At 40.8% G+C, this 12,500-nt stretch overlaps 2 protein-coding genes across 2 annotated transcripts in view; one reads left to right on the top strand and one right to left on the bottom strand.

Moving 5' to 3' along the window:
- Positions 1-9,924, top strand: part of LOC138052656 (uncharacterized) — a 16,785-nt gene extending 6,861 nt beyond the window's left edge. The window contains exons 7-10 of the mRNA XM_068899197.1: positions 1,396-1,483; positions 4,403-4,450; positions 5,619-5,698; positions 5,777-9,924. Coding sequence (XP_068755298.1) covers positions 1,396-1,483; positions 4,403-4,450; positions 5,619-5,698; positions 5,777-7,666 — 2,106 coding nt within the window. The 3' untranslated portion in view covers positions 7,667-9,924. The remainder of the gene's footprint in view (positions 1-1,395; positions 1,484-4,402; positions 4,451-5,618; positions 5,699-5,776) is intronic.
- Positions 9,925-10,058: 134 nt separating this feature from the next.
- LOC138052658 (uncharacterized) overlaps positions 10,059-12,500 on the bottom strand; it is a 17,500-nt gene continuing 15,058 nt past the window's right edge. The window contains exon 12 of the mRNA XM_068899199.1: positions 10,059-11,594. Coding sequence (XP_068755300.1) covers positions 11,589-11,594 — 6 coding nt within the window. The 3' untranslated portion in view covers positions 10,059-11,588. The remainder of the gene's footprint in view (positions 11,595-12,500) is intronic.

The raw sequence follows: 12,500 nt of genomic DNA, 5'->3' as shown, positions 1-12,500 counted from the left end.
CCTCGAAGCCGTCGTCGTCCTCGTTTCGTAAGCTCCCTATTATTCGCACTTACGGCCAGACGTTTAATGCGTCTGGACGTCTTAGACGTCCTCTAGTATAAATACGGCCATTGTTAGACTAGACTTCCGAGTTCGAAAATTAAACAACGGTGATTTTTGCAACAAAGGCATTCTACCTAGACTCGTATGACATATCGAGGATATCAGACATTATCATATTACCCATACGGTTTCATGGTAAAGCTATTGAGAAATCCCTTATCAGGGTCCTACGCATTAGCATTGGGGGGGGGGGGGGGCACAAATAACCGTGGGGCTCTGTTAGGAACACGTATACGATTTTAAGGATTGCACCGGCATCGCAGAGGTCATTGGTTCGAATCTCGAGGAAGCCGCCTGAATTTTCAGGTGACTTAATAAGAGACAATTGCTTAAATTGTCCAGAGGATCACTTGTATCTTTCGTTTAAGGATTCCGTCGCGTATGACTATCTAATCATAATTAAAACCAGACATCCATTCCTCCTTCTCAGTCAATAAGGACATAATTATATTTCTCGGATTAACCATTTTAGCGTGTCGGCTTGACTACAGTAAGTCCCGTTAAACTTAAATCTCGAGAAATGATAATTGTCTCAGTAATCCCGTTTGTGGCCGTGCCGTTCGCCAAGTCTCCTTGTTTTTATCAAATTCAGTTTCTTTTATGTAAAAAGCGCGGGACTTAACTTACAGTGCTTCCCTCCCAGTTTGAACAAAGTTTATAGACAACAAGGTCAGGCCTGTAATTTAATAAAGTTACAATAGGCCATTTCCGAGTTCAAGCCTGCCTCCTCTTCAAAGCGAGTCTGAGCGCGAAGTTTTTGTGATGGTAATTAGTTCTACTTTATATATGAATGAAAACTAATTTTCTTAACACAAACTTCGCCCTTAGACTCGCTTTGAGGAGGAGGCAGACATGAACTCGGAAATGGCCTATTCTTTAATTGCATATGACGTCACGGCGGCCATGTTTTGTGGAAAGAGCAATTCTCAGTCTACTTGCACAAATCCCATAATACACCTCTTTTACGTATACTCCCCCAAAATTTACATAAGCATTGCTTTCGATTTCTTTTGGGACATCCTCATACCGCAGGAGAAATTGCAAACAATAATTATGCAAAATCTTGGGGGGCAGAAGAGGTGTATTATGGGATTTGTTCAAGTAAAGAATAGCGAAATTTGATTCTATTATTATGCTACACTCGAGGTACATTGTTCAATTGTTTTGGCACCACCATGGCCGTCGTATCAAGTGAGTGCAATCAAAGAATATGAAAGAATGATAAAGTTACTAACTGCTCTCCAGTTTGAGTGTTGTCGGTACGGTTGCAAGATACTTTCTTCTCCTTTATAGGTCCCATATCTTCCTATCTTTGCTGCTAAGCTTTCATCTCTTGGTTGTACAAACGTTGGATTATATCTTGTAAATGATCAGGGAACATGTAAGTGACAGCTCACCAACTGTTATTCTAACTATGATTTGACGAAAGTCGTGTTTTAACTTGCTCTCTCGGTCGTTGTCCCGAATATGCGATCGTTCCCTCCCTCAAACACTCCAATTAAGTGTCTTCATATTTTATCGGTCCAACACTCCTGCTGAAATTAGGGACCTTAAGCATGCTCGACGATTACGAGAACGACTACGACAAAATGACGTAGACGTGTCAAAGAGACTGGAGCGAGAACGTCGTTGTTGGCGGGAAAAAAAAGACTTAAGGACGTTCGCGCTAATTGTTTGTGCGCAACGTAACTGCGCAGGTAACGCGACTGTAATATGTCACGCATTACTTCGAGCGTTAGTGAAGTTGAGGTTTGAAAACCTTTGCAGAAACCGTGGACGATAAGTCTTGCACAGCTTTGGATAAGAGAAGATCGTGATCAGTCAAAATTGATTAAAAATATTTAGGAAAGTCAAGTAGACTACTGCACGACTGATGTTCGCGTTGTTTTTATCAGTCGTGCACTAGTCTACTTAACTTTCATAAATATTGTTCAAGCATTAGTTAAAATAACATGGCGACAAAAACGCCGGGGAAAAAATTACAGGCCGGCAAAAGAACGGCACATTTATTTCCGAATCATCATGAAACGTTAAAGAGAAGTAAGCAGGAGGATGGTAAAGGTTTAAAAGGTAGCTGTTGATCGAGAAGTGGCTGAAAGTTTGGAAAACTCGAGGACGAACCGTTGCGTAAATTTAATGGGGCTGTTTCTTTTTTTAATGTTTTTATTACCCTACGAACTTAAGTTCAAAATGAATGTATGTTTTTGACGTTCTTATCCTTTACTTTCGTGAAAATAGAGCAGTATTTTCGTACTCGTCGGCTTGAATAGTGCGGACCTGCGTGGAAAAAACCAGCGATTAAATTTCACAAAAACCACACTCCAGAAGACGAGCATGACGGCAATGGGGAAATATTATACAAAACACTAACCAAATGAAGATGACGACTGCTTAAAACTTCGTTGCTATGCTCGAGAAAGCTTTGTTTTGGGGTAAAAACCTTTCATCCCTTCAACGATCGATCCTTTCTTGGGTTCCAGTCCTTCCCCGACAGGTCACGCAAAAACGTGACAAACGAAGTTTTCCAAGAGCTTCGTAAAATCACATCGATTTTACTCCCTTGGATCATCGGTGACCCCTATTTTTTTAATAATGAATCACTTACTCTACTTACTATCTACAAAATATGATAAAATGAAAAAAATCTCACCGTGAGAAGTTATCTTTTTTTAAAATTTTGTTTCCTCGTGCCATCGAATTGCGGTAGTGGTTGCAACGGATAGAGGTTACGAAAACGCTCGTCCAGGATGAACTCTACTGTTTACGACATCCCTAGCGGCATGAAATTATCTTAAATCCCACCCCTAAAAATCTATGCACGGAAACCTTCACTCTAACAGTTTATTTATAGGATTTTCGATGGATGAGCAGATGAGGCTACCTTTCGTTATTATGACAGATTTATCGAAATTAAGGCATTTTTCCACTGCCATTTTCTCCGAAACGAAGCCGGTGACCCCCAATTTTTTTTATATTTTTGGAGTAAGTACTTTATGACCTAACTCTATGCGAGAAATGAAGAAAATCTCACCGTAGGAAGATTTTGGCGCGAACGTCCTTAAGCATCCTGACCGAAGACGACAACGACATCTTCATAAATTTTTTTAAAGCATTTACAGATTTAAAGAGAAAAGGAAATTTTGGACTATAGGAATTCCACGACAGAAAGGAATTCATTGACTTAAATGAAAACGGAGGACTCACTGAGCTGTGCGATAACTACATTCTGCTGCAGATAGAGACGTAGCGTTTCCAAAATAGTCTCTTTTAGTAGTCTGTGGCTTAACTATTAAATATCCGATAGAACATATGACTGTGAGTAAACGAAATCATTCACTAAAAGAGCAATAAGAAAATCACCGACTAAACTATGCAATTTCACTAAGGAGACAAGTAACAAAAGCTTGATTTACTCATGGTTTTCCTGCTCCTTCGGCTGCCATCACCTCTTCATAAGTAGAAACAAAAAAGCTTGCATTTAATGATAATTTCAACTCAAAGCGCTTAAATTCACACATTCGCTTCTACGAATATTTAATGATACATTTAGCAATTAAATGCTTTGGAATAATACGCTATTTGGCTATAAATTGAAAGGAAAAACTTACGTTCTCACAACAACGACTTCGCTGCACTTTTCTCGTCGTCGACGAAAGCACGAGGACGAAAACAAACTTACAAGCATGCGCAGTTTGTCCTTAATCGAAAATTTCGCTTCCAATCGTCCTCGTTCTCGTAATCGTCGAGCATGCTTAAGGTCGCTATTAAGAACGTGGACCACGTGATCTGGGCTAACATGTTGTGGGTTTTTTCGTTTACTTTTGTGCCATCCACTCCGTTAGCACGCGGTATTCAACAAATCCGGCAATCCGATTGGTGCCGGGAGTGGGCGTAAATTTCTCACCCGGTCCGCTGTGAGGCGGTATCGTTACGTAATGAGTCGTCGATTACATTGAACTTTCTACATTGCAATTTTTCGTGAGCTGTTAAGATACTAACCATTACTATTATGTTATATCAATAAAAATGTTTCGGGGAAGCCTGTTTCTTTCATATGCTTTACCCGTCATTTCTATCCTATCTACTAGCTTGAGTTCGTTCAGGAATCTGGCACGATTATAGCCTAAGATTGCTCGGCTTTTCTTGCAAGCATTTTAGCAAATAAAAAAATAATAAGAGATTATTAGAGTCTTTTTTAGAAAGGGAACTGAGTGTTTGTTGAAACTACATAACGTCCTCGTATAACAAGATCTAGAGATAAACAATTTAAACGATAGGTAATTTTTTTTTTCTTTTTCAGCCATTCCTTTCCATCCAGAAGAAGAGCCCTTAAGATACTCATTTTCAGGTACACTGTTCCAGGACGTTTGTTGCCAAAGCGAAATTGAAAATGTGATAAAGAAAGAATATTATTTTTGTTTTGTGTGACCCAGCTATTAGGTGGTAAGCAATTAATATATATTCTTTCTCCCTCGGTACGCGGCACTCTAAATAGGCTTGAGTCCTTTTACTGTAGCTAACTAAACTAAAAGGGAGCGCAGCTAATGAGAAAAAAAAATGGACAAATGAAGGTGTTTTTTCTAGGTGAGCGAGTTTCTTCTCGCGACCGAATCCTTCGTGAGCAGATATCGGTTTCTTTGCGGCGAGTGGATTCTCGCAATTCCTCCTTGGCCCTTGCGAATGCCCCAAAAAGGGGAAGGATGAGAGTATTAAAACAGCCCGCATGATTGGTTCACAAAAATAATTGTACAATAAACGCAATGGGTGTTAACCTTAAATACAGTTGAGCTGCCTCCGTTATCGATCATATGATCGCGACTCGAACAAGGCCAGGCCACAACACCAAGGAATACGCCTCTATCCTTTTCGAACAGTGGGTTCTACAACGTCCCACGAAATAGTTTTAAGTTCTTTATTGATTCCAAAAACAAACGTTTCGGATAACAGTGACACGAACTATAGCACATTAAGTGTGGTTAAAAGACATCTGTTCCGTACCCGCAAAGGCTTGAAAGCCTAATCATTTGCGGACGTGATTACAAAGGCAAGACTTTGTCCTCATTTGTTTTAAGACGCCGAGTTTTGATCCTGCCGAGGTTTGAACCAGTAATTCCCCGCACGGTAGTCCGATGCGTAACCAACTGAACCGACCGGTCGGTGGCATGGAAAATTGCAATATGTGCACTATTACTATGCATTAGTGCAAACACAAACAATTATGAAATTACTTTTATTTCCAAGCAATGATCTCCTTTGAAGGGTCCTCGAAATTCAATCTTGACCAGTCGACTGTCTTTGCTTTGCTTTGCTTTGCTTTGCTTTGCTTTAAGCAACTTTTATCAGCTGCATTATTACATTTGTTTCATTTTCAAAACAGTTACTTATTTAATTACTCCTTTTTTCCAGCACAATATCCACATCAGTAGTGGTTGCCACCTTACGGATTAAAGTTGTTTTAGTACTGAAAAACTACATTTATTATTTCGACTTTTTGCCATTTTTTGTGTGATTCACAGAAAGACTGGTTCTGAAAAGCAGAGTATTAGGCATTGCGGCTCCTATCTCACGGACCAGAACAGCTATACAGAGGGAGCGTGTAAGTACGCAATCATTTTGGAATAGCTGAGACTAGCACTCTAAGGCCTTAAAATGATCCATTTCTTTCGTTTTGAAGTTTCAGAAAGCTCAACAGAACAGGAAGAATCAAAATGCACTCAAAAGAGTGGAGCAAGAAAAGTGTAAACAACACAGCAATTTCCCCGGAAGAATTTTCAACAAAACAGCTTTCGATCCGCCTCGTAATGGTGTGGTATCTCCTTTGGCCTTTGACAGACAGACCAACGATCACTGCACAACTAAGGCGTCGAGTTCCGAATGCGAAGAAATTTCACTTTCGTCCACCAACATCAGTGCACTTACCCTGCTGTGTGATCCAGAAGACGAGAAACGTTCGACTGAATTTTTTGACACTATCATACCGCAAGCAGACACCAACGATACTGTCATTGTAGATGATCGTATTGTGAGTAACGGATTGTCCGCGGATTGCGATGATAGTGGCATAGCTGAGCTTCAATCAAAAGAAAACGAGGAGATTGTTGAAAGCAGCTCTTCTGAATCATCCATAGAGTCATTCTCACCTAGTTTCCCAAGCGTTTCCAGTGAGCCGACGAAGGACGAGTATATGCATGAGTCTGATAAAGGAACAGTACCTGGAGAAGGAGATGGATCCATTAATTGTGGGGACTTACACAAAGAAGATGGAGCATGGGAAGCCGCAAGAGATGGCGACGGCTCATCGTCGTTAACATCACCACAATCTCGACCCTCCTTATCAACGTCATCCTCATCAACAGCAGTGTCTGAAGACGACTTTGGAAGGAGCGATGACGAATCGCCAGGACGAATGTCAGACTCTTCGATTTCTGCAGAAAGAGGTGATGACATTCCTGCAGAGGAATCATGTGAAATGCCAGAGTCCTCTGAATGCAAGGAGCGTTCAGTAGTTGATTTTCATTCATGTGGCTATACGATTGTTGGTTCGCCTCGCGTCCTTCATCTCGTAGTTAGGGTTTGTGCGTCTCACAAGCAAAACGAAGAGGAAGTCGGGGAGAGCAATAAGTTTTCAAGCATTTGCCTTTCCGGATGGCACTTGAAATATGAGCGTGGTTCTTGGTCAGTGGTGGACAAAGGGAGATCCTCGATATTTCATTCAGATCTTGCGGACGTTGTCAAAATAAAGCTAACAGAGACGATTCTAGCTTTGTTTAATGAAGAAGACAAAGTGTGGACTGTGGTGGAGAACCAGAAAGTTGCGAAAGAGGACTCGATTCAATTAAGTCAGATTGAGAGACCGATTGTGAATTGTGAGCTGAATACACTGGAAGACACATTGGATGACGTTAATCTTCTTTGGCCAAAAATGAACGTGGGAACAATTGAACTCCCCGAAGAACACCCAATAGCAGGTGAAGCTATCTCTACAAATACCAACTGGGAACAGTCTCCTGAAGAACAGCTTCGCTCTTCCATTCAAGACATCTTCATCCACATGTCCGCTCATTGTGATTCTCCAAAAAGTGCACTCAGTGACAGCAAACACGATGTCCTCTTCGAAATCGTCCGCAAGCCGCTTTGTAATGCTCTTTGGGATCTTTTATCAGTTGGACTTCGAAAGAAAACGTTTTTCCGTAACCAAACGGTATGGAACGTAGTTAACAGTATGAAAGATGTTTCTGGAAACGTTAGTCGAACCGTTGAATGGGTCAACAGCAAGTACGCTTACCGCCTTGACGAACGGGAAAAATTCCAAGTTTTTGTTTGCGAATGTCTTAACATTGGTCGTGGCACACTGCATTTGTGGCTCAGCTGCCTTTTTATGGAAAAACAGAGACTCACCGAGTACTATAGCCAAGAAGGCATCATGTTTCAGCGGTCCAGTGAAGATCTAGAGAGAATTGTAATGAGTTTATCACGAATCAGTTCTCTGCCCTTTGAGCTTCAGTCAGAAAGCGGGATAAAGATGAGACGTGATATGAATGAACCAGCTTTTAGTTTTGAATAAATAACTGAACTGTTTCTCCATTAATAATTATAATACTGAACCCCAACGGAAAACAATGAGAAAGACATCTTGTGCGGCTCTTAAAATTTCTTCATGAAGGTGTTCAGTCAGTTTTAAATGGCATAATGAAGAGATGTCTGTTTTTCAATTGTGAGTCGGGGATCCTTGGAAAGAATCCGAGATGTTCTACCACTGATCCGTAGGAGTCTCGCCCGAGATGATTCGCCCGAAAGCCTATATTCGCCTGACGATGCTAAGCAATGATAGTAACATACAAAAATTCGGTTTTATCAACGGAGTTGATAATGTAAATTGGCCACCGTACAGAGATTCTAAAAGCTGACGTTTTGAGCGTTAGCCCTTCGTCAGAGCGAATCAAGGGATTATGGGTTACGTGTAGTTTTTATAGTAGAGTAGGAGCTACGCTATTGGTGGTAACATGGCAACGTGAAAAATAGGAATATATTAGTTAAATGAAAAGCGTTCGTTAATACCGTGAGGATTAAGGGTGCCGATTTGAAAGATGAATTTTTGTTCCAGATTCTTGCGGCTTTCCGTCGTACCTAGATGTAGGGAAAGGCCGCAGATAGCCATGTGTTTTTTGAAGTGGTTAGGCAGATTAAAATGGCGAGCGACTGGCTTAGATGCATCCTTGTCATTTTTCTCAACATCGCGAAGGTGTTCGCGGAATCGGTCACCTAGTCGTCTACCTGTCTCACCAATGTATAATTTATTGCATAACGTACAGGTTATGCAATAAATGACATTTGAGGAGGTACATGTGAAACGATCGGTGATCTTAACAGATCGCTTAGGTCCCGATATTCTGCTAGTGTTAACAATGAAAAGACAAGTTTTGCATCGTGAGCGCGCGCATTTGAAAGTGCCGGGTTGCTCGTTAGTTTTGAGCGTGCTTCTAACTAAAAAGTTGCCTACGTTTTTGTCGCGTTTGAATGAAATAAGTGGAGGTTGCGAAAAGATTCTACCAGTCTCGGGATCATTTTGGAGTAATTTAAAATTACTAAGAATGATGCTTTTGACTGCGTGATTATGAGGATGGAAAGTGAGGGTGAATGGAATTCTGTCATTCTTATCTTTTTGTGACGTTTGTAGTGATGACTGTCGATCAAATTGTTGGGCGCGATGATGGCCCGCTTTGACCACAGAGACAGGATAGCCACGTTTTTCGAAGAACTGGCACATCTCCTCTGACTTGCTGGAAAAATCGGAGTCATCACTACATAGACGTCGAAGTCTAAGAAATTGAGAATAAGGAATGGAGTTCTTGACATGTGATGGATGTGACGATGAATACAACAAATAACTGTGTGAATCTGTAGGTTTATAGTGCACACTAGTACATAGCACGTTGCCTCTAATAGAAACTTTGATATCTAGGAAAGCCAATGAAGTTTCCGAAATTTCCCAGGTATATTTAAGAGCCGGATGAAAAGAGTTGACGGAGGTTATAAATTGATCGAGTCCTTCTCTGCTGGATGAAATAGCGCCGATGCAGTCGTCGATGTAGCGGCCGTAGAGTTCAGGTTTGGGGCCGTTGTACTGATCGACGACATCGACGACTGCATCGGCGCTATTTCATCCAGCAGATGAATCCGCAGATGAGCATTTTCTCGTGTTTTGAATATCTGTAGTTTTTCCAAAGCATTGTCAGATAGAAAAATGCAAGAGAGAATATCACAGACGGTAGTTTCCATGAGTCAGCAACAAACATGTAGGGGATGGAGATAGAGTATGCCAAAACTCCGCGAAAAACCAAAGGCGCACACGAAGAACTATGGGATGTTCAAGCTGATTATGGAGAGATTAAGCACGGCATTTGCGTGAAACAGCAAACGCGAAACGGTGGGCTGATGCTTGTCATAAAAACATGAAAATTATGTTATTTTAACTCGTCGCTCACTTTTGAAAAGTTACATGATACCTGCTGCTAATACGCAAGAAAATGAGCTCATATCAAACGAGTTTCGTCCATTTTTGGCGAAACGCAAATTTTAGTCCGAAGTCTGCCGTAAACGTGATATCTGTGATGCTTAATTTCTCTTATATCTCCACACGGCATGGAGAGCAGTTTGCTAAACGAGAACCAGAATCACAGGTTTGGTTGCCCGGCCCTTGAAACAGAGACAACTTACTGATTTTTCTTAAATTTTCGAGTACTGATACAGTGTATTAGTTAAGCATTTGTTGGCAACTAAAACTTCAAATCAGAGCAATTTTAAATATAACTGAAGAATTGGTACCTTTTTTCATTTTTGTTTAAGTCAATTCATTGCAATATGCAAAGCATTTCAGTAGGGTCAAAAAAGATTCTTAAGGCGAAGAATGTTTTGAATTTATCTCAAATAGAGGTAGCCGTCTCTGGTTTTAAAAATGGAGGAGGGTATGATAGGTTTCCTGTAGTGCTGCACACTGTTAACTGCGGGTCACAGTGAAACTGAAAATGTTAAGGCCGGTTTACACAGTACGATTTGTTGGCCAGGCCGATAAATCGTACCGTGTAAATTGTGTAAAACGTGTAATTTTTGCTCCAAAGATCTCCCTGTTGTCCTTTTAGTATCCGCCATTTTGAACACTTTAATTTTTTCAGTATTTCTACTCATTACCCCCTCGCTTTCACTTTGATTGACATCGTGATGTGTCGGTCCGACTTCAAAAAATGTGTTGCAGTGCGACAGATTTTTTGAATCGGACCGATTCATTCCCATGAATCGGTCATTCATCGGCTGTCAAAATACACGCAAGATTTGTGCTCCGACGCCGTCGGGCCGACAAAATTAAATCGTACCGCGTAAAACGGCCATTAAGAATTTTAAGAAAAGACGAAGGCTGCGGCAACGACAACGTCAAAAAGCAAAAATATGATTGGTTAAAGAAGGAAAAATACTCGTGCTGCAGGCGCAGCACGAGTCGAGTAAACTTTCCTTGTTCCTCTTTGCTGTACTCCACTAAACAACTATCCCCAAAGTTTAGGTTTTAATTTGGCCACAACGTGAGTATATAATGAACTATTCATTTTCTATTTTTATTTTAAAACCGTTCGTCCCCCATCCAGATAAAGGATAGTTCGCCCCTATGTTACAACCTGGACAAGACGGAATAATCGTAAATACTTTCGATAGGGCTAAGTTATATTTTGGAGTGACGTTTTCGTCGCCGTAGTCGTCATCATAAGAGACCTTTAGATCGGAAGACGAGGACGACTACCAGTTTTCCGATCTGAGCACGCGCACTTGGAAAAATGGCTGCCCCCAAACCTTATGCGCATGCTGAGAACGGAAAACTCGTACTAGCTTGTAGTCGTCCTCCGATTTAAAGGCCCTATTCCCTGTTTTGACGCGGCAGTTAAGACCGTTTTCCATGCGCCAAATCCAAGTATTCGGGGGATTTCCAAAGTGTGTCCCTTCTTGCTGGTGTTTGGTAGCAACTTGAAGAATTAGAGAACACAATATGGTATGACTGTGGGGGAAGTGCAGAGGATTGTCAGTTGTCATAAGAAAACAACATTCCGACGTTTTGTTTTTGACGCATATACAGTTTCAAGCATTTTTCTAAGGGAATAGGCGTTGTTTTTGTTTCGGCATAACCACGTTTTTTGAGCTTACGAAAACAAGTTTCAAATTATGCTCTTTTTCGATGGGACATATTTCAAATCAGTTACGTGATAAATTCATGTCTATATATTTTTTTATATCAACATTTATTTCGTTTGTTCGTTAACACGACAGCAAAGTCATACAAAAACAAATGCACGCTTAAAATAAAACGTTCGTCAATAAAGGTTATAAATGTCTGAGGCAAATATCTGCTCCAGGTCCAGTTCTTGCTGAAAGAAGATGGGAAACTGTACATGGATGCCTTAAGATGACTTCAAACGCCGGTCTGGGAAGATTTATTTTGCAATTCACATCTGTAAGACATAAGCCACATAAATTAAATTATTAGTCGTCGTTTTCGTTCTTTTAATTTGTATACATTACAGTTGCGCGCTACGTGGAAACTTTTGGAAGATTTAAGTTTGGGATAGTCATTGTAACAATGAGCGACCAACACAAACGCTCCGGCTACTTTGGTCACTGTGCACATAACAAACTTGTATATTATATTTACTTTTCATTGTTTGCTAATTTATTTATTTTGCTTGCCTTGAGATCCGGAGATCCCTGGTTCAAGACCCGCTCTGACCACTTGTTGAATTTGACCCTGGTAGTCCCTGGTTCAACTTTCCAGCTGCACTTGTAAATAGCCAACTGGTTTGCCTCCGGCCAGCTGGGATTCTTAACAGTTGTTATTCTGTTCCGTCGTTTCGTTGTTTCACATTGGCCCTGAAAAGCCCCTATGGGAGCGGTCAGAGGCATTTTAGGCCTTCAGTCATCTCATGCAACAATAATTATTTTTTGGAATAAAAGTATATTGGCTGTTTTTTATACTAAAACATAATTTGACTGCGGCGAACTTGGGCAAATATTTTTTCTTCGTCTGTAAAATTCATGTAGCATAAAGACTGTCATAAGACGAAAAATGCGTCTTGGCAACCTATCCACTTTAGTACGTCTTTGAACTGGATAGGTCGTCCAGACGCATCATGCGTCTTGTGACAGTCTTTATACTAGACGAATTTTACAGACGAAGATTAAATCTTTGCCCAAGTTCGTCCCAGACGGATTATGCGTCATATATAGTTCGTCCCGTCTTTACAGTAGACAGGAAACTTGAGAGACGCATACTTCCTTTGGACGGATTATGCGTCTGTAGTGTAAGAGCGGCCATTGAATCACCGACATTGTCACTAAAACACTGGGCGTGCCATTGCATT

This window comes from Montipora capricornis, chromosome 6, assembly GCF_036669925.1.
Source record: "Montipora capricornis isolate CH-2021 chromosome 6, ASM3666992v2, whole genome shotgun sequence".
NCBI classification, from domain to species: domain Eukaryota; kingdom Metazoa; phylum Cnidaria; class Anthozoa; order Scleractinia; family Acroporidae; genus Montipora; species Montipora capricornis.
This window is presented reverse-complemented; position numbering and strand designations above follow the sequence as displayed.